At 42.9% G+C, this 19,824-nt stretch overlaps 1 protein-coding gene across 2 annotated transcripts in view; it reads right to left on the reverse strand.

Moving 5' to 3' along the window:
- crcp (calcitonin gene-related peptide-receptor component protein) overlaps window positions 1–19,824 on the reverse strand; it is a 129,879-nt gene that overhangs the window by 73,756 nt on the left and 36,299 nt on the right. For both annotated transcript variants that reach the window (XM_068009968.1, XM_068009969.1), the window contains one exon: window positions 19,315–19,409. In XM_068009968.1, the coding sequence (XP_067866069.1) occupies window positions 19,315–19,409 (95 nt within the window). The remainder of the gene's footprint in view (window positions 1–19,314; window positions 19,410–19,824) is intronic.

The following is a 19,824-nucleotide window of genomic DNA, read 5'->3' on the forward strand; positions in this document are numbered from 1 at the left end:
TACAGGTCCCACCTTCCCCAGAGGTATTCCAATGATCCACATATCTGAAGCCCTCCCTCCTACACCAGCTCTGTAGCCACATGTTCAGCTGCACTTGCTCTCTGTTTCTAGCCTCACTAGCACGTGGCACCGGTATCAATCCTGAGATTACTATCCTACTCGGCCTGCCTTTTAGCTTCCAACCTAACTCCCTATATTCGCTTTTCAGGTCCTCATCCCTTTTCCTAGCTATGTCATTGGTGGGAGTGGTCTACAGGTGTAGGACAAAGTATACAAGAAGAAATATTGGGTGCTTGTGATAAAGGGACGGCAATGATCATGGGTGATTTTAATCTACATATAAACTGGAAAAAATCAGACTGACAATAGTAGCCTGGATGAGGAGTTCATAGAATGCTTTCAACATAGTTTCTTACAGCAGCATGTTCTGGAACCAGAGAGGAAGCTATATTAGACTTGGTATTGTGTTATGTGACAGGATTAATTAATGACCTCAGAGCAAAGGCCTCTCTCGGTAGCAGCGACCACAATATGATTAAATTTTACATACAGTTTGAAAAAAAAGAGTGGGTCGAAGACTAGTATTTTAAACTTGAAAATGGGCAACCATGTGGGCATGAAAGCTGAGCTAGCTGAAATGAACTGGGTTACTGGGCTTGGAGATAGATTAATAGAGAAGCAGTGGCAGACATTTTAGGAGATATTTCAGAATACTCAGAATAAGTATATTCTGACTATAAAGAAAAATTCTAAGGGGAGGACCCACCATCCGCGGTTAACTAAAGAAGTTAAGGAAAACATCAAACTTAAGGAAAAAGCATATAATTGTGCAAAGATGAGTGGCAGGTCAGATGATTGGTCAGAATGTCAAGAACAACAGAGAATGACTAAAAGGTTAATCAAGAGAAAGAAATTAGAGTCCGAGAGGAAGCTAGCTAGAAATGTAAAAACGGATAGCAAGAGGTTCTACAGGTATTTAAAAAGGAAAAGAGCAAGTAAAACGAGTGTTGGTCCTCTGGAGGGCAAGAATGGGGAGTTAATAGTAGATAATAAGGAAATGGCAGATGCAATGAACAAATATTGTGCTTCTGTCTTCAGGATACAGGATATAAAATGCATTCTGGCAATAGCTGTAAATCAGGAGGTGGAAGGGAGAGAGGAACTTGCTGAAATTACAATCACCAGGGAAGCGGTACTGACCAAACTGATGGAGCTGTGGGTTGACAAGTCCCCCAGTCCTAATAGACTTCATCCAAGGGTCTTAAAAGAGGAGGCTAATGAGGTAGTAGGTGCGTTGGTGTTAATTTTTCAAAATTTGCTGGATTCTGGTAAGGTTCCATCAGACTGGAAAGTAAAAATATAACCCCTCTATTCAAGGGGGAGGTCGGGGGGGCAGAAAACAGGAACAATCAGCCAGTTAGCTGGACATCGGTCGAAGGGAAGGTGTGACAACCGATTAAGGAGATTGTAGCTGGGCAATTAGAAAAACTCAAGGTAATCGGGAATAGTCAACATGGTTTTGTGAAAGGGAAATCATGTTTAACCAATTTGTTCGAGTTCTTTGAAGGAGTGACATGTGCTGTGGATAAATGGGAGCCCGTTGACAGACTGTACTTGGATTTCCAGAAGGCATTTGACAAGGTGCCACATAAAAGGTTACTGTGCAAAGTAGGAGCTCATGGTGTAGGGGGTAGCATATTGGCATGGATAGAAGATTGGCGGGCTAGCAGAAAACAGTATGCATAAATGGGTCCTTTTCTGTTTGGCAGTATGTGATAAGTGGAGTCCTGGAGGGGTCTGTGCTGGGGCCTCAACTTTTTATAATTTATAACAATGACTTAGATAAGGGGAGCGATGGCATGGTAGCTAAATTTGCAGATGACACAAAGATAGGTAGGAAAGCATGTTGTGAAGAGGACATAAGGAGCTTGCAGACTGATATAGGTAGGTTGAGTGAGTGGGCAAAAATCTGGCAGAGTATAATGTGGGAAAATGTGAAATTGTTCACTTTGGCAGGAAGAATAAAAAATAGTATTTATTTAACGGGGAACAACTGCAGAATTCCAAGGTGCAGAGAGATCTCGGTGTTCTAGTGCATGGGTCACAAATAGTATGCAGGTACAGCAGGTAATAAAGGCGGCTAATGGAATGCTATCCTTTATGAGAGAAATTGAAAATAAAAGTAAGGATGTTATGCTTCAGTTATATAGGGCATTGGTGAGTCCACATCTCATACTGTGTAGTAATTTTGGTCTCCTTATTTAAGGAAGGATGTGACTGCACTGGAGGCAGTTCAGAGGAGGTTTACTAGATTGATACCTGGAATGAATGGGTTGTCTTATGAGGAAAGGTTGGACAGACTGAGCTTGTTTTCACTGGAGTTTAGAAGAGTGAGGGGAGACTTGATGGAAGTTTATAAGATTCTGAAAGGTCCAGACAAGGTGGATGTGGAGAGGAGGTTTCCTCTTGTGGAAGAGTCCAGAACTAGGGGGGCACAGTTTTAAAATTAGGGGTTGCTCTTTTAGGACAGAGATGAGGAGAAATTTTTTCTGAGGGTTGTGCAACTTTGGAACACTCTGCCTCAGAAGGTGGTGGAGGCAGGGTCATTGAATTTCTTTAAGGTGGAGGTAGATAGAATCAAGGAATAATACAGTACAGAAGAGGCCCTTCGGCCCATCGAGTCTGCACCGATGCATTAAAGACACCTGACCTGTCTACCTAATCCCATTTGCCAGCACTTGGCCCATAGCCTTGAATGTTATGACGTGCCAAGTGCTCATCCATGTATTTTTTTTTTAAAAAGGATGTGAGGCAACCCGTCTCTAACACCCTCCCAGGCTGTGCATTCCAGACTGTCACCACCCTCCGGGTAAAAAAGTTCTTCCTCAAATCCCCCTTAAACCTCCTGCCCCTCACCTTACACTTGTGTCCCCTCGTAACTAACCTTTCAACTAAGGGGAACAGCTGCTCCCTATCCACCCTATTCATGCCCCTCAATCAGGTCACCCCTCAGTCTTCTCTGCTCCAGCGAAAACAACCCAAGCCTATCCAACCTCTCTTCATAGCTTAAATGTTCCATCCCAGGCAAACATCCTGGTGAATCGCCTCTGCACCCCCTCCAGTGCAATCACATCCTTCCTATAATGTGGCGTCCAGAATTGCACACAGTACTCCAGCTGTGGCCTTACCAAAGTTCTATATAACTCCAACATGACCTCCCTGCTTTTGTAATCTATGCCTCGATTGATAAAGACAAGTGTCCCATATGCCTTTTTCACCACCTTATTAACCTGCCCTTTGCCTTCAGAGATCTATGGACAAGCACGCCAAGGTCCCTTTGTTCCACGGAACTTCCCAATGTCAGGCCATTCATTGAATACTTCCGTGTCACATTACTCCTTCCAAAGTGTATCACCTCTCACTTTTCTGCCCATTTGACCATCGCATCTACATCTTCCTGTAACCTAAGACACTCAACCTCACTGTTAACCACTCGGCCAATCTTTGTGTCATCCGCAAACTTACTGATCCTGCCCCCCACAGTCATCTATGTCGTTTATATAAATGACAAACAATAGGGGACCCAGCACAGATCCCCGTGGTACGCCAATGGACACTGGCTTCCAGTCACTAAAACAACCGTTTGTCATCACTCTCTGTCTCCTACAGCTAAGCCGATTTTGAATCCACCTTATCAAGTTACCCTGTATCCCATGTGCATTTGCTTTCTTGATAAGTCTCCCATGTGGGACCTTGTCAAAGGCTTTGCTGAAATCCATGTAAACTACATCAACTGTCCTACCCTCATCTACACACCTGGTCACATGCTCAAAAAATTCAATCAAATTTGTTAGGCATGACCTCCCTCTGACAAAGCCATGCTGACTATTCCTAATTAAATTTTGCCTCTCCAAGTGGAGATTGATTCACTCCTTCAGAATTTTCTCGAATAGTTTCCCTACCACAGACGGGAGGACTCACTGGTCTGTAGTTCCCTGGCTTATCTCTACAACCTTTCTTAAATAGTGGGACCACATTAGCTGTTCTCCAGTCCTCTGGCACCTCCCCCGTGGCCAGAGAGGAATTAAAAATTTGGGTCAGAGCCCCTGCAATGTCCACCCTCACCTCCCACAGCATCCTGGGACACAAATCGTCCGGACCTGCAGATTTGTCCACTTTTAAGCCTGCCAAAACCTCCAATACCTTGTCACTCCCTATGACAATTTGCTCAAGAACCTCAGTCTCTCCCTCTGAGTTCCATATCTACATCCTCATTCTCTTGGGTAAAGACAGATGTGAAGTATTTGTTCAACACCCTACCAATGTCCTCTGGCTCCACCCACAAATTTCCCCCTTGGTCCCCAACGGGTCCTACTCTTTCTCTGGTTAACCTCTTCCCATTGATATACTTATAGAATATCTTGGGATTTTCCCTACTTTTACCAGCCAGAGCTTTCTCATATCCCCTCTTTGCTCTCCTAATTGCTTTCTTAAGCTCCATCCTAATCTTTCCGTACTCCACTAATGCTTCCATTGATTTGCTCTCCTTGTATTTGCTAAAAGCCTCTCTTTTCCTTCTCATCGTACTCTGAATGTTTCTGGTCATCCATGGTTCTCTGGGCTTGTTGCTCCTACCTATTACCCTAGAGGGAACATGTTGGGCCTGTACCCTCCCCATTTCCTTTTTGAATGCTCCCCACTGTTCTTCTGTAGATTTCCTGACAAGTAACTCTTTCCAGTCTACCTTGGCCAGATCCTTCCTTATTTTACTAAAATTCGCTCTCCCCCAATCCAAAACCTTTTTTTGCAACTTGTCTATTTCTTTCTCCATAACAAGCTTAAATTGTACCATGCTGTGGTCACTATCACCAAAATGCTCCCCCACCAACACATCAACCACCTGTCCGGCTTCATTCCCCAGAATTAGGTCCAGCACTGCACCCTCCCTTGTTGGATCCTCTACATATTGAGCTAAAAAGTTCTCCTGTATACATTTTAAGAACTCCACTCCATCTAAGCCCATAACACGGTGACTATCCCAATTAATGTTGGGAAAGTTGAAATCACCTAATATAATTACCCGATTATTTTTACACACCTCTGCAAATTGTGCACATATTTGCTCCTCAAATTCCTGCTGACTATCTGGGGGTCTAAAGGAAACACCTAGCAATGTGGCTGTCCCTTTTTTATTCCTAAACTCTACCCATAAAGCTTCATTTGATGCCCCCTCCAAGATATCATCTCTCCTTACTACAGTAACTGACTCCTTAACTAATATTGCAATGCCCCCTCCTCTGTCTTGCCTGAAGATTCTATATCCCGGGATATTGAGCTGCCAATCCTGCCCCTCCCTCAACCATGTCTCCGTGATGGCTGCTATATCACAATTCCACGTGTCAATCCTTGCCCTTAACTCATCCGTTTTACCTGTAATACACCTGGCATTAAAGTAGAGGCCATCCATCCTGGTCTTACTCCCTTGAAACCCACTTCCGCTGTGTTCCCTCTGACTTGTTTGCTTTCCTGTGTTTAGCTGTGCCCCTTGATAAGTTCTATTTAGACAAGGGAATCAAGGGTTTTCGGGGTAGATGGGAGTGTGAAATACGAATCACAAACAGATCAGCCATGACCCTATTCAATGGTAGAGCAGGTTCGAGGGGCCGAAAGACCTACTTCTGCTCCTAATTCATATGATCGTACGCATGTTCATATTTCCAGCTCCTTAACATCGCCAACTCTAGCCCTGCTTCAGCTGATCTGCGGCTTAAACCCTCGTTACTTTTAGACTTGACTCCTCCAACACACACCTGGCTGACCTCCCATTTTCCTGTCTCCACAAACTTAAGCTCACCCAAAACTCTACCATCCATATCCCAACTCGCACCAAGTCCCGTTCACCTGTCGGCCTTGTGCTTGCCTCCTGGTAAACAAACACCTCAATATTAAAATGCTCATCCTAGTTTTCAAATTCCTCAATGACCTTGCCCTTTCCTATTTCTGTAATCTCCTCCAGCCCTACACCAAAGATATTCGTGCTTCTCCAATTTTGGCTTCTTGCTCATTCCAAGTTTAAATCGCATCATTCAGCAGCAGTGCTTTCAGCTGCTCAGGCCCTAAGCTCTGGAATTTCCTCCCTATAGCTCGCTGCCTTTGTACCTCTCTTTCCTTCCTCAAGACACTTCATAAAACTTATCCCCCTTATGTTACTCAGTGTCAAATCTTGTTTGATAAAGCTCCTGTCAAGCGCCTTGGGATGTTTTACATTAAAAGCACTATATAAAAGTGCAAGTTGTATTCATCGTATTGTCAAACCTCAAGCAATTCACTCAAAATGAGAAAGTTACCATTCACGATGTTCCCCAGGGAGACAGTGCGACACTTAGTATGGGTGGGCTGTTGACACTACTCAGTAAGCATCTTCCTTTCTCTTGCACCTTTCCCACATGCTTGCATTCCGCCTCTTGCTAAGCTGTATCAAATACATAATGTCTAATGTCCATGTATTTGAAGGTATTGTCTTATGTGATGAATTGTAACAAGTTTTTCTCCTATAGGTCCTGTATAAAATGCAGACCCTAGACCCAGATACAGTACCACAGCTTCCAGCAAGCTGTCTCCCTGCATTCAGCACCAGTTCCACTCAGTAACACCACGGTGCAATTATTTCATGAGATTTAGGAAGGAACTTCAGATCAAACACCAGTCACAGGAAAGGAGCAGCAAATGGATGAGAGGAAAAAGCAGAAAAGCAGGTCATCAGCTCTCTGCATGGGCTTGGTATTCCAACAGGTCTGTCACCAGACGCAAGAGAGAACACCTTCGGACAGCACAAGGGATTAGGGACAGCCTTGGTGTCCACCATGCAGCAGTTGTCCAACACTGAGCAGAATACCTCATATCACTGCAGCACTGCGGAAGTGAATTTCACAAATACAGAGTGCCATGGAGAAAGTGACATCCTCAGTCTTCTTCAGGGTAGTCCCAAAGTAATGAGTGACCAGGTACAGAACAGAGCCCTCTCACTAACACCATCAATGCTGCAACTGAGACTTCAAGGATTCTGTTACACAAGTGCGTCACTGCTAGTTTAGACTGATGGTGATAAGAGAACAGAGATGGTTTGCCCCATCCATAGTGGAGATACTTAATGATCCATTCTCACGTAGACCACTGGTCCTCTAGCTATGGTACCCAGCATCAGTGGCATAACAGGATAAAAAGTAGCATCCTCCAAGAGCAGCCACACATCCACCCTTCTCCAGACAGGTCCTGTAAGTACTGGCTGCCACTATGCAGCCGGATGTGGTTCCAGCGGTTGCAAGGACATATGGGACCTTGCACTTGAAGTATCAAAATCATGTCAGCATTCTACCTTTTCTTGCCACCACAATTAGTCTACTGGGGGGAAAGCACTTTTACAGTGTCAGTATCAAAAATATTGCATTTTACTCAAGTCAGTAAACGGAAGCAGCAGTTAGTGGATTTAGCTATATAAAAAAAAATAGCATTTCACCTTTTGTTTGGTGTATTATTGTTTTTGGGGGCGCGTGGAGGGAGTGGGATGATGTATGCTAAAACTGTAGGTAAAAGTGAACAACTTGCCAGATCAGCATGAGAGTAAAGAATTTGCAGTTTGTGTAGCACCTGATAAAAAGAGGGGAAAAAAAAGGAAGATGATGGAACTTCCACTGAATCACCTCAGAAGTGTAGTCACTGCTGTAATGATAGATGGATAAGTCTTACTGGAAGCAGTTTCAATTCCAGTATTTTAGGCTAGTCTCCTGATTCTCATAATAAAAGCAAAATACTGCGGATGCTGGAAATCTGAAATAAAAAGAAATGCTGGAACCACTCAGCAGGTCTGGCAGCATCTCTTTTCACAGATGCTGCCAGACCTGCTGAGTGGTTCCAGCATTTCTTGTTTTTACTCCTGATTCTCATGTTGGGCGAGTCATCTGCCCCACAGACCTCCTCCTGTCAGCATTGCAGTAGCATAGAGCTAACTGAGCATGACCCATATTTCCATTCTTATGTGCAAAGTAGATAGCTGCAGATTTGGAAGCTTTACAAATGGATGCTGCATACCAAAATCTTAATCATGCACACAAGTTATGAGCAGAGAGAAGTCAGATGCACTCGAGCAGTGCAATCCCCTAGAAATAAAAACAGAAAATGTTGGAAATGCTCAGCTGGCCCGGCAGCACCTGTGGAGAGAGAAACAGAGCTGACGTTTCAGGTAAATGACTCATCAGAACCCTTAGAAATGTTGGGCTGATATTTATGACCATGCCGCAAATCGTGGTGGCATGCTCTGATCTCAGCGGTCCTCTCGCTTGGATCTGCTGTCGCTGAGCCCCCACGATATTTCGCGCAAGGGCTCATTTAAATGGAGGGGGAGGAGCGGCCATCCCCGATGACGTAGAGGGGGCAGCCACTCCGTCCCTGGCAATGGCGTCTGGCACCACCATGTAGGCACCATTTTTAAAAGGGCCTCAAGCCCTACATTTTAATTACCATTTTTAAAAGGGACAGGTGTTAAAGCTTAAACTTTGATGTTTTATCAGTGCAAATCCATTCTCCCAACCCCCAATAAGGATGTTATATCTGAATAGCCCTTTCCAGACAAAAATATTGAAGATTAGAAGAATATCGGTGTGGGACGGCCATCGCTACCAGGTAAGTAATTATTAATTTTCATATAATCTGCATAAGAAAATGAAGGCCCCGCCGCTGAGTGGTGGGGGGGCCACACCAAGGCTTTGCCGCCGCTATGCAAATGTGGCAGGGCCTTCCCAGCGTTGGGTGTCATGGCAGGCCTCTCCCGGAAGAATTTTCCAGGCCCTCCCCTGCCACGACCCCCGACGCCAGAGGGTGTGAAGAAAAAAAATTGACAATACCTGCAATAAACTATTACACTCAGCATAAAGTTACCACGCCAAGCTGGCTTCTCAGTTTAGTTACTGCTATGCATGATGTTGCAAAATTTGGCAGAGTTATTTAGGATCTCATCTGCATATGATGAGACCAAGGCATGTCTGAAGCCTCGGCCTCAAAAAAGACTCCTAAATCCCAAACACCAAATTGGGAGCAATATGCATCAACACACTTGAGCTAGTCAGATTCTGCTTGCCCGCCATCAAAATGCGAGTCCCTATCAGCAGGTAGTCTCACAATAATGGAACAACGTAAGACATGTTATAAGCAAGATCTTTAATTAGATAGATGTGATTCAAAGAAATGGTTGTAATATTGTTGTGTTAATATTTTTACTTAATTTAATTAGGAAATAGTAGACAAGTGCTCGATAAACACAAGCTCATTAATCTCCAGTGTCTGAATTGAAATTCGAGCTTAGATTCAAGACTTCTGTGCTGCTTTTTTGAAGAAACTAATGTAATTATGACAATATTTTACAACTGACCATACCAACCTAATTAGAACATGATGATTAATATGAAAATGGGCATCAGTCCCTGAAGAACTAGAAAAAAAAACTTAGCTTGTTCAAACACTGCAGACAAAATAAATCTGATTACCCAGTGAACAACTCAGTTAGTTAGAACTTCTTGCATCACCTTTTCTTTCCTTTCAGATTTTTCATTCGGTTTCTTTACAGCTCTCGCAATTTTGTTCTTTTCTTTTCTCACTCCAGTAATTCAACTTTAATCCATAGCTTAGTCAACTGTTTTTCCTTGTGCATTCAAAAACCGAGGAGTCATGTAATTAAGTAGAAACAGAACTGTGAAGCAATCAGGTCCTAGCAGGAGCCAAGGGAAAGGATGGAAAAAGCTGGAAAATGTGACTGGTGTCTAAAAATCTGAAGTGGTCTGAATGATGTCATTTTGAAAACAATTCCAAAATTTACCAAGGGCTTGATATAAAGTATATAAAAACAGATGCAACCAAACGCCAGATATTCAGGATATCTACCTCTGTAGAGGCTCCCAAGCTTTACTTATTACATACTCCTTTCCAGATCTAACAGCTGCTGTGTACCTGTACCAACAAGGTTCCCTCTTAACATTTGTTTGCTGCGTGTGGCTGGCTTGTTGCACTGCCTGGACCCATTAAGATTAATGTGCAGCCACTCATGCATGCATCTGAAAAGGAACATTGTTTGTGTGCGGCCTGTGTTTCCTGCGCAGCACATTTGCTGTTGTGCACCCATGCAGCTTGAAGAGAACACTGCCTACCAGCATAGCGGTTTAATATTTTAACTCCTTTTATGCCCAAACATTGTACAAAATGTACAAATTATAATATATATACACAACTTAAACAATGGCTTAATAGCACTAATTGTCATTAATGTAACGGATGAAGTTGTTGGTTCAAGCATAGACACAATGTTTGGAGTGATAAATGACAGTTTGACTTGCAAGTTCCTTTCTACGCAAAGGTGCTGACAATATTTTAATTTCATTTCAAGCAGTATCAAAACTTTGACAGCTATGTCTGATAATTTGGGAACTGCTTGCATTTGACCCCAAAGCTCAGCTAATTGCTTTTGTTGAATTAAATCTTGAGCTCGTCATCAGTTGAGGTTCTATTAACAGGACTTGGGTACATCAGAAAAATATGAGAAAGTTTCGCGAACCCAGCTGTTTGCATGTCACCGGGTATAGAACTGACCTCTCCTGCCAGTTTTGTCTAAATCTAGGATGGCAGATCCATCAGTTAACCTGAATCTACTATTAATAATCAAAAGGTACCAATAATTTTGATCATTCCTTCTTATTTGACATTTCCAGAAACTGCAAAGTTCAAGAATGTGGAGGGGTTTGTTCCATAGAAGCAAACTTACCTCAAACAGGTTTTAGTATTTGCTATGTTCAGAACTGACTGTCATTCACTCTTGTAACCATTGTATTTACAAAACGTCCACTTTTAAGTGAACATTTCTCTTCCTCCAGGCGCATTATTTTTAATGCATCCTATTGTACATAAACATCTGGAAAATAGGGTTGCTTATGCAGTAGTTTTGAATATTTTGGTTCCTCGTAGTAAATTTTAGATTAAAATATTTCATATCTTAATGACTTCTTTTTGGTCAAGTTATGTGGATCAGAATTAAATTGGGATTGGTAACTACTTAAAAAAAAAAATGTTCTGCATAAAGACTGGATCAGTCAGCCTGTGAGGTTGAAGATAAGTCAAGACAAAATGACTGTTTTCAAAACATAAAAAATGAATTTCTCCCAAAAGCAACTTGTATAAAAGTCAAAACTAGCACACTGAAAGACAGGGGAAATGGCACTACAAAGGAGGAGAAAATCTTGGGCAATAACAAGCAAAAGATTAGTTTCTTAATAGTTTAACCTATTAACCCAAGGAATACTCCAGCAAGCTTGTGACCTACCTCCACCATCTCCTGCAATGTCTCGTCAGTAGTGACCTTGGTAATATTCTTAATTGCAAATCTTTTTAATTTTAAATTATTTTAAAAATCCAAAAAAGTTTAAACCCGATCAAATTACGTTAACAAACCCTGAAGATCCTTTTAATTAACTACCTACAGTGCCATCAATGCTGGTGACCGAGAGTCCACAGCTCCTAATTTATGGCAAATTGCAACAAGTTACAGTGAAATGGGAGAAAATAAGCAACTTTTGGCCGCAAGGGAGGCAGAAGGCAGGCAACTTTCGCCAGGCAGCTTCACTGAAACTTTATGCAAAGTTTTTGGAAATTTGCTTTACTCATTGCCTTACAGTGAAATTGGCCAGTCATTTGCATGGATTCCTAAAGTCAGGATAACTGCAGAATAGTTTCTATATTGTACACCACTGTAAAAGAAGAGAGCACGTGCAAGCGGCCAGTGCAAGCATGGGAGTGTGAGTCGAGGGAGCTGGCGAGAGCGTAAGCATGCCCGGAGGGGATGCATGAAGGGATCCATCATGATCAGAGATGTCTCAGAACCCCCGGGGTAGGCATACCACAGTTTGGGAATCTCTATACTATGGCATTGCTCATATGAAGCCGGGGATATACTTTTTTTTTTATAATAAAGGTGTCATTCCAGATATGTACAAGGTTATTTATTCAGTGACTGGAAATCAATTTGTTTTCATCATATAGTATTCTGGAATTTGGGGGGGGGGGGGGGAGCAGGGGAAATGGAGTTCGATTCTGCCCAGTTTTCTGTGAAAACTGTAACAATTGTCCTTGAATGTTATTAGGTGTTCCTTAACATATGTATTTAATTTTTATCTAACCTTTTTTAAATGCCAAGATACACAGCAACATTATCTTCAAGATGTACAAAATTTGAAATAAATATATATATTTTTTTAGCTACAATGGGAAGGGGAGGGCTCGTGGAGTTAACAGCACTTGAGGGGGTAACTGAGATTTTGCAACAAAAAGAGGAGTGGTCTTGCAGTTTGATAGCATTAGTGGTGGTCCTGTGGTTCTAAAAACACTCCAGTGGCTCCCAAGAGATTTGACAGATTGTGGTGTGGGAGTACTCAGGAGGGGCATTAGGGTTTGGGACCTGAGAGGGGAAATTTGAGGTTTGACTGAATTGGTAGTGGAGGGTTCAAGGTCTTGCTTACCCCTGCAGCAAAATAAAAAAGATACTGCAGCTGCAAAAGCTATTGCTTTATTGAATTTCTAAGTTAAAGAAAAAGCAGGTACTTCCTCTCTCCATGGAACACATGCTTTGCTCAAATAAACTAATATGACCTCAAAGCTTTCAAAAGGTTTCCAAGCTGTAATACTTTTTTTTTTTTAAAACCTTTAAACCATAAATTGGTATCCTGTGTTTGGTCTGAGGAGTAGGGGTAGGAAATTACAAATGGAAATTGTAGCAAGTTGTAAATGACTTTGTTCATAAAACTGTTCAAAAGTGGTGAATATTATCAGGGGGAACCTTCTTTGTTGACTTTAATTATTTATCACTAAGCTAGAAAAGTATCTATTAAAATCACCTAAATAGTGTTTCAAGAATGCTAGCCAGACTACTTGCAAGTCTTGATATTTATATCATATTGAATCTTACTAAATTATCCAGTAGCAATCACATCTGTAAAGTACTACTTTGGCTGGCTGAACACCAATATCCATCTGAAAGATTGGCATCAAGCCATTACAATGTCTCAAAACACTTCTACTTTGCTGCATTGGCTTCATCAAAGCAAGGCTGCATCACACTCCCAATTACCACTCTCCAAGTTAGTTTTGTGTCCAATCAATGCCATTCTCCATTAAATGTTGAAGGGAATCTGACCTGATAATCTGGATGGAGTTTCCAAAGACAATTCAAAAAAAGTGAGTGTCTGCTGCTGCTGGAACAAAACATTGTTTAGTACAGCCAAAGTGAAAGGACTGTTTGTCATCAGCTGCATTTTCAGGTCTAATGAAGACAAGCAGAACCTCCATCCTTTGGTTATCTAGAATGACTACTAAATTTTATCTGAGCAATGCTTATGATGTACACCCATGTTAAAACGGCATGCAAGATATTCTCCCAACTCTCCTTTTTCTTCTTGCAGGCTTCCTGCCAACCTGCAGATTTTTCTACAACTACATTACTCTTTAAACAGTAGGGCAGTTTTCTTCTTCTTGGCATTTCTTCGCACACGATGATTTTGGGAAGGTTCTACTCATCGGTTGCAGGCCTGCTGGTGGCTAGTCAGACCTATCGGTGACTGGCAGATTCTCCCAGAGCGGGTACAAGTGAAGCTGTAGTCACTGCTGGAGGCAATTGGATCTACCCTTCTCCTGTTCTCTTTTATGCTGGTTCTTTGCTCAGTCTCAAAGTTGTCTGTAGCCCTCTTGATGCAGCATCTCCAGGCATCAGGATCAAAGGCCTACGCTTCCCACTGGTGATGAGCGATGTGGCACACAGAGAGGGATTTCTTCAGGGAGTCCTTGAAATGTTTGCGTGGGGCCCCTCTGTTCCTTTTACCAGTGATCAGGTCTCCATAAAATACTATCTTGGGCAGGCAACTGTTGTCCATTGGGGCAATGTGACCTGCCCAATGCAGTTGGCTTTGCAGGAGGACGGCCTCGATGCTGGAAAATCAACTAACTTGTGTTTTTATTACATAATATTCTGGAATTTGGGGGCGGGGGGGGGTTGAGTTCCACGATTCTGTCTAGATGGCTGTTTCCAGGACTTCAATGTTTGTGATGCGGTCCTGCCACAGTAGGACAGCAATGCAATTAAAATGGAGCAAGTCGAAAAGTTTTTTAAAAAAACTCTCCCATCACTTACTGCCTCTAATTTGGAATCCATCACTTCCATATGGTGACAATTCTGATTGTTCTGCTGAAAAGCAGCCATTCATGAAATATGTAAAACAACATGATTGATTTTTGACCCACCCTTCTGTCAATCATATTCTTTACCAAACTTCTCTCTCCACCGTCACCTCCACAAACTACACAGATTCTCAACTTTCTCCTCCCAACAAAGTAATTGAATTGGATCTCAAATACAGTGGTCTGATTGCATCCTCTCCCTGGGACAGTGACCACGAAGAAAGTTCTCACAACTCAATTCTGTACTCAAAACCAAGTCCTGCCCCATCCAATTCAAATTTACAAGCTTGAAGAATCATATGCATGCTTAGGCAACGTCACCATCACCTCCTCCACAAAACTGTTTCTTGTATAATACCTTCATTATAACTCTCTCATATTTACATACATGTTTTATGGATGGCCCCAATGGATACAGCTTTGCCCATAACAAAATTGAAGAAACTCTGGAAACTAAATTTGTGACATTATTAACCTAATTGTTTGAGTTATTGGATGACTTGTGAAAGTTATATCAAAATTCTTCAGTTGCAGCATTACTACTGAAATATTACTAGAATCAATCCATCAAGTGGTTCAGTTAAAAAGCAGAATTCTTTGTTACCCAAATTTACCATTTTCAGCAAAATTATAAAAAGTGGCGAGAAGCACATTATATTGAATTTTTAGAAAGCAAAGAATTTGCAATGATATAGCACCTCCTATTTCCTTAACTTTTCCCAAAGCATTCCACAGCTAATGAAGTACTTTTGTACTCATTGTTGTAATGTAGACCAACTTGCACATAGCAAGACACCATTTAATTGACTCATGTCCACATCATAAATAAATGGAAAAGCGTGATCCAACATTGGTCCATGTGGCATACTACTCTCAACCATCTCCTGGCCAAATGTATTTGCATTTACTACTATTTGTTCCTATTTTTAACTAAGCATTCCATCATCCAGTTCAATATATTTCAATATTTCCCATTGGCCTTGAACGTTTTATGTGGGACAGTGCAAACACCTGTAAATATGCATGTAGATTGGTCAAACACAACCTCCAACAGCCAAGCTATCTCCAATTCATTTATGCTCCTAAAGGGGGGTTACTTTTACAGGCCTGCTCAGGTCAGGAAAACAGAACCCGACCCGAACCCAACCAAACCACAGCAGACCCGAACCCGACCAGAGTCCCTCCAATTTTGCCCCGACCCAACCATCCGTTTACTTACCTTCCCGACACCAAACCTGCAGCACATGCCTGATGACGTTATAGTGACGTCACTTGCTCACTGCGTGGACTCAGTTTCGTCCCGGACTCCAGCTCAGGTAAGCTTTTCAATTTCAATACTTACTGAGTGTGTCCAGCCCAACACAACTTGACCTGGACTCAGCCCGACCCGAGCCCAAAAGCCAGACCCTGAAGATGGGCCCGACCCAACCCCGATACATGTTGTCAGGTCCCACCAGGTAGCAGGCCTCTAGTCCCTTATATTGTCCCTTAACAATTTTACAAGCTATTTTACAATACATGCAAAAGTCAGTGTTTTATAAATTATGTTATTTATTTCTAAGCCTTTTTTTTTTAAAAAAAAGGAGCAAAGGCTATGGGCCCCAACAATATCTTGGCTGTAGTGCTGAAGACTTGTGCTCCAGGACTAGCCACACCCCTAGCCAAGCTGTACCAGTACAGCTACAACACTGGCATCTGCACGACAATGTGAAAAAATGCCCAGGTATATACTGTCCATAAACAGCAGCACAAATCTAATCCAGCCAATTACTGCCCCATCAGTCTATTCTTAATCAGCAAAGTGATGGAAGGTGTCATTGACTGTGCTATCAAGTGGCACTTCCTCACCAATAACCTGCTCACTGACGCTCAGTTTGGGTTCCTCCAGCACCCCTTGGCACCAGACCTCATTACAGCCTTGGTCCAAACATAGACAAGAGTTGAATTTCAGTGGTGAGTTGAGATTGACTGCCTTGACATCAGGCCGCATTTGACTGAGCGCGACATCAAGGAATAATAAGATTGAAGTCAATGGGAATCAGGGAGAAAATGCTCCACTGGTTGGAGTCATACCTTGCACAAAGGAAGATGGTGGTGGTTGTTGGAGGCCAATCAACCCAACCCCTGGACACTGTTGTAGGCGTTCCTCAGGGTAGTGTCCTTGGTCCAACCATCTTCAGCTGCTTCATCAATGATCTACCTTCCATCATGAGGTCAGACGTGAGGATGCTCACTGGATGACTGCACAATGTTCAGCACCATTTGCAACTCCTCTGATAACGGATCAGTCTGTTCCCACATGCAGCGAGACCTGAGCATTCAGGCCACACATGAGCCACGCAATGATCAGCTCCAACAAGAGAGAATCTAACCAGCTGCCCTTGACATTCAATGGCATTACCATTGCTGAATACCCCACTAACAACTTTGGGGTGACTATTGCAGAAACTTAACTGGACCAGCTATATAAATACCGTAGCTGCAAGAACAAGTCATGGACTGGGAATTCTGCGGTGAATAACTAACCTCCTGACCCCCCCCCAAAGTCTGTCCACCATCTACAAGGCACAAGTCAGGAATGTGCTGGAATACTCCCCACTTGGCTGGAAGAGTGCAGCTCCAACAACATTCAAGCAGCCCGACACCATCCAGGATAAAGCAGCCCACTTGAGCACCCTAACCATCATCTTAAATACTTACTCCCTCCAACACCAGCGCACAGTGGCAGCAGTGTGTACCATCACTGCAGCAACTTGCCAAGGCTCCTTCAATAGCATCTTCGAAACCCGCAACCTCTACCAGCTATAAGAATACAGGCAACAGATGCATGGGCACATCACCACCTGCAAGTGTGCCACCATCCTGACTTGGAAATATATCGCTGTTCCTTCATTATCACTGGGTCAAAGTCCTAGAACTCCCTCCCTAACAGCACTGTGGGTGTACCTACACCACATGGAGTGCAGTGGCTCAAGAAGGCTGCTTACCATTACCTTCGCAAGGGTAAATGGGGATGGGCAACAAATGTTGGCCTTGCCAGCGACATTCACATCCCATGAAATAATAAAGAAAATCATACTTCCTCTATTTTAGTCCCTTGGATTCTTAGCCGAATTCAGAGACCTAGAAAATATCCTTAAATTGGACTCCTCGTAACCTTTGAAATTGGGTAAACAATATCTGGGCAAGGATCCTTAGTTACTTGCTAAAATAAAAGCAGAAAATGTTGGAACTACACAGATCAGTCAGCATAGAATCATAGAAACTTATAGGTCATGTGGACTGTTGCGCCTGCGCTGACTCTTTGAAAGATGTTAAGAAAACACTATATGCCAAATAAGAAATATTAATTCATCGGTTGGAAACTTCCATTCGACTTTTAATGGAAAAAATCCTACAGTTAACTTTAAAAAACTGGCAGCCAAGATGGCCACTGCAATTTGCACCTGAAATACCAGGTGATTGAACTGGAGACAAAAGTCCAATAAGCAGCCCAGCCAGGACAATGCTTTGACTAACAGAAGATTATCCAGGTCACCCTCGTTAACAGGGCATTCAAAGCTATCTTGAGGCATTCATAGGTGGAGATGTCCCTCTAGGGGGTAAACACTGGCAATACCATCTGAGAGAGATTTTGCATTTTAGACTTTGGACCTCATTAAAAACAAAGGGCATTGAGAGAGCCATGTGACCATCTGACCATATGATCATCTCTGGAAAAAATGGAGTTTTGTTACATAGGGAGCAGACAAGCAGTAACAGTGACTGCAGCAGCAGAGAAGGCTGTGTGCCTCCTTTTCTTTCACTCTCCCCAGAAAACATCAAGTTTGAAAACCGACTGTGGACCCTCCAAGTCTGCTACAGCCAAAGACCAGGGGAAGAGAGCCACCTACCAGTCTGCCTTCAACAAAACCATGAGCAAAGCAGGTCAGCCACAAAGTGCACGTTGACCAACCAAGGACTTCAAGAATACAACTTCAGCCGGAAGACCATCAAATCATCCAACCCCACCAGCATATTTAAACTTTTATTTATTCTGGACTTTAATCCGACCAAAAAAACGACTTGCCACTTTGTAACCTATTTGTGTGTGATTCTCATGTGAATATGTGCATGCATGAATGCATAGTATATTTTTAAAAATTTTTAAAATTGGTTTAGATTGTTAAGTACAATGAACTTATCTCTTTCTTGTTTAAACTCAAGAAAACTTGTGCGAGTGGTTCTTTCACGATCACAGTAAAGGTAAAAGGTAAAAAACTCAGAGGTGGTAAGCACAACCACTGTTTAAAAGGAATAAACCCTCTTGCGATCAGATAACAGGAAGGGCAAGAGGGGGACTGTGACCCCTCCACCTGGGCGTAACAAAGAGCAGTCATGCTTAGCCCCGCATTCCCTACAAGATTCCCCTGCATTATTTGTTTACTTTGGGCTGAATTTTTCCACAAGCTAAGAAGTCCCACTACCAAGATCGAAAGCAGGATCTGACCACGTGGCAGCAGGACCCTGGGTAGCATTTTGCTGGCAGCGGGCAATTAAGAGTACGGCATCAGGCCCACCTTCCAATTGAGGATGGAGACCTACCGGTCTCAAAAACAAGTTAAGCTTTTCTTCTTACTGTGCTGGGGCCATGCTGGCAGGCCCCAACCATCAGGGGGTGGAGGGGCACCTTAGTCGTGAGGATGGCCGTTGCTGCCTGGGGGCCCCTCTGTGGGCCATGGAGCAGCCATAAATAAGAACACATTTCCCCGGGAACTCACTGGGAGGCCACGAGGGTTTACCTGGCAGTCGCCAACGCAGTGGTGTCCCTCCCGGCACTGGTAAAATGCCAGCAAGGGCAGGAGGTGGCCCTTAATTGGTACAACTGGACATCCAGTGGGTGCTGTGCCACCACTGGACTACCTTCCCGACATCTCGCCCCACCATTTTACCAGCTCTCCCGCCTCCCAGACCATCTCAAAAGGGCTGGTAAAATCCAGCCATTTGATTTAACATACATAGCCAACGCAATGGACAAGAACATTGTGTGAAGTGGATAGCTGGACTTACTTGGTCAGTTTTTGCGGAAGCATGGCTGTAAGAAACTTAGTTACGATTTCTGGAGTCTGATGTTTGCATGGCGTTTTGGATAAATACTTTAAAGTCTGTGGATGAAATGTAGTACACAAGTTAAGCATGTTGATGTCCTCTGTAGTGCAGAAGTCTCCAATAACAATTATAATCTATTTCCATCTCTTTAGCTTTGTTACACACTGTTCAATCTCAGTTATTGCTTTGATGAAACAACTGGCATGTTAACACTAAATGCACAACCTAGGTTCAACTTTAATCAGTATTAGAATTTGAGTTTTCCATGAAGGGTCAATTTAGTCAGTCGCAGCTGGTCTGGAAGAATGCTTTCCTGCATCTGTTAAGCACACCAATGTCTCACTGAGGAATGATGCTAATAGTGTCTATAATGCCATCTGCTTTATCAGTTATGATTGGATAAGTGCAAACGAAAATGACGAGGGCGGCAGTGGAAACACTCAAAAAAACCACGATCTTTTCGACATTGCC

Source organism: Heterodontus francisci, chromosome 30, assembly GCF_036365525.1.
Source record: "Heterodontus francisci isolate sHetFra1 chromosome 30, sHetFra1.hap1, whole genome shotgun sequence".
In the NCBI taxonomy this organism is placed as follows: Eukaryota; Metazoa; Chordata; class Chondrichthyes; order Heterodontiformes; family Heterodontidae; genus Heterodontus; species Heterodontus francisci.